The sequence below is a fragment of the Penaeus vannamei genome, chromosome 24 (genome assembly GCF_042767895.1).
Source record: "Penaeus vannamei isolate JL-2024 chromosome 24, ASM4276789v1, whole genome shotgun sequence".
Taxonomy (NCBI): Eukaryota; Metazoa; Arthropoda; class Malacostraca; order Decapoda; family Penaeidae; genus Penaeus; species Penaeus vannamei.
In genome coordinates this window covers 35078428-35080927 of record NC_091572.1, presented here as the reverse complement: position 1 = coordinate 35080927, position 2500 = coordinate 35078428, and the positions used below count along the sequence as shown (strand labels likewise).

General features: G+C 38.7%; 1 protein-coding gene across 1 annotated transcript in view; it reads right to left on the bottom strand.

Moving 5' to 3' along the window:
• The window catches only part of LOC113814160 (visual pigment-like receptor peropsin), a 126972-nt gene that overhangs the window by 32682 nt on the left and 91790 nt on the right, over window positions 1-2500 (bottom strand). The window contains exon 4 of the mRNA XM_070138734.1: window positions 246-373. Within this exon, the coding sequence (XP_069994835.1) occupies window positions 246-373 (128 nt within the window). The remainder of the gene's footprint in view (window positions 1-245; window positions 374-2500) is intronic.

Below are 2500 nucleotides of genomic sequence, written 5' to 3'. Positions count from 1 at the left end.
CTCCTCCTCCTTCTCTTCTTCCTCTTCCTTCTTTTCCTCCTCTTCCTTCTCTTCCTCCTCCTCCTCCTCCCTTCCTCCCTCCCTCCTCTTCCTCCTCCCCCTCCCCCTCCTTCTCCTCCTCATACCCCTCCTCCCCCTCCTCCCCCCCTTCCCCCTCCTCTTCCCCCTCATACCCCCCTTCCCCCCCTCCCCTCCTTCCCCTCCTCCCCTCCTCCTCCTCCTCCTTCCTCCTCACAAATACTCACGTAGATCATGCCTGCAGGTGACGAGGTAGCGGTCCAGGGCGATCATGAGGAGGGTTGTGAGGTTGGCGATTCCCATGAGGAAGCCCATGAATGCGTAGTATTGGCATCCGAAGTCACCGTAGAGCCATCTGTGGGAGAGGAGAGAGGCGGTTAAGGAGGGAGGTGGACAGAGAGAGAGAGAGAGGGGAAAAAAGGAGAAAAATGGGGGGAAAAGGAGGGAAAAGGAAGAAGAAAAATGGGGGGAAAAGGAGGGAAAAGGAAGAAGAAAAATGGAGTTTCGATGAGGAGGAGGAAGAGAAAGAAGAAGGCGGGCAAGGAGGGAAGTGGACAGATGAGAGAGAGAGAGGGGAAAAAAGGAGGAAATAAAAAAAGGAGAAAAGGAAGAAGAAAAATGGGTTTTGATGATGTGAGGAAGAGGAAGAAGAAGAAGAAGGAAAAAAAATCGATGAAGAAGAAGAAAATATGGAATGGGAGAGGAGGGAGACGGTTAAGGAGGGAGTTAGACAGAGAGAGAGAGAGAGAGAGAGAGAGAGAGGGAAAAAGGAGAAAAATGGGGAAAAAGGGAGAAAAGGAAGAAGAAAAATGGGTTTTGATGATGATGATGAGGAAGAAGATAAGGAGGATTTTTCAAGATAAAGAAGAAGAACAAGGAAAAAAAGGGGTGGGAGAGGAGAGAGGTAGTTAAAGAAGGAGGTGGGCAGAGAGGGAGAAAAAAGGAGAAATAAGAAAGAAAATGGGTTTTGATGATGATGAGAAGGAGGAAGAAAAAAAGAAGGATTTTGGTGAAAAAATTGATGATGAAAAAGAAGGAAACTTAGGGTGGGAGAGGAGAGATGTCGTTAAAGAAGGAGGTGGGCAGAGAGGGAGAAGAGAAAAAGGAAAAATTAAGAGAAAAAATGAAGAAGAAAAATAGGTTTTGATGATGATGATGATGAGGGAGATAAGGAGGATTTTGGTGATAAAGAAGAAGAAGAAGAAGGAAAACAATTCAATGAAAAAGAAGACGAGAGAGGTCGTTAAAGAAGGAGGTGGACAGAGAGGGAGAAGAAAAGGAGAAAAATGGAAGAAAAGGAAAAAGTAAATGGATTTTGATGATGATGAGGAAGAGAAAGAAGAAGAAGATAAGGAGGATTTTGATGATAAAGAAGAAGAAGAAGAAGAAAAAGGAAAATTAATCGATGAAAATGAAGAAAATGTGGGATGGGAGAGGAGAGAGGTCGTTAAAGAAGGAGGTAGGCAGAGAAGGAGAAGTAAGGAGAAAAAAAGGAAGAAGAAAATGGATTTTGATGAGGATGAGGAGGAAGAAGATATAGGGCGTTAAGTAGAAGGGTAGGCAGAGAAGGGGGAGAGAAAAATAGAGAAAAAATAAGAATAAAAGGAAGAAAATAGGTTTGGAGGAGGAGGAGGAGGAGGAAGAAGAAAAGCAGGATTTTGATGATAAAGAAAAAGAAGACGAAGAAGAAGAAGAAAAAAGGAGAAAAAAGAAGAGTTTGATGAGGAAGAGGAAGAAGATTTTGATAAAGAAGAAGAGGAAGAAGAAAAATTTCGATGGTGAAAAAGAAGAAAGGGAAGAAAAAGATTTTGATGATAAAGAAGAAATAGAAGAAAGAGAAAAAAAAGATGATAAAAAAATGGGTTCTGATGAAGAGGAAGAAGAAGATAGGGATTTTGATGATGAAAAAGAGGAAAAAGAAAGAGGATTTTGATAAAGAAGAAGAAGAAAGAGATTTTGATGATGAAAAAAATCGATGATAAAAAAGAGGAAGAAGAAGAAAAAGAAAAAGATTTTGATTATGAATACATACATACATGCATACATATAAATATATATATATATATATATATATATATATATATATATATATATATATATATATATATATATATATATATATTGATGATAATGAACAAAAAGAAAAAAGTTATTTTGATGAAAAAAATCGAAAACAGGATTTTGATAAAAGAGAAGAAGAAGAAGAAGAAAAAAAAAGATTGTGATTATGAAGAAGAAATAAAAAAATATTTTGAACAGAAAGAAGAATGACAGACAACACGAAGAATACAAAAAACAGACGAAGGGCATAAAAAGGTCATCTAATAAGTATTTTTTTCCCTTCTACAAGATTAGTTACTGGGAGATTGAGGAAAAATATTGTTTCTCTGTATATGTGTGTGTGTGTGCGTGTGTGTCTGTTTCTGTGTGTGTGCTTGTGTGTCTGTTTCTATGTGTGTGCGTGTATGAGTTTGTTTCTGTT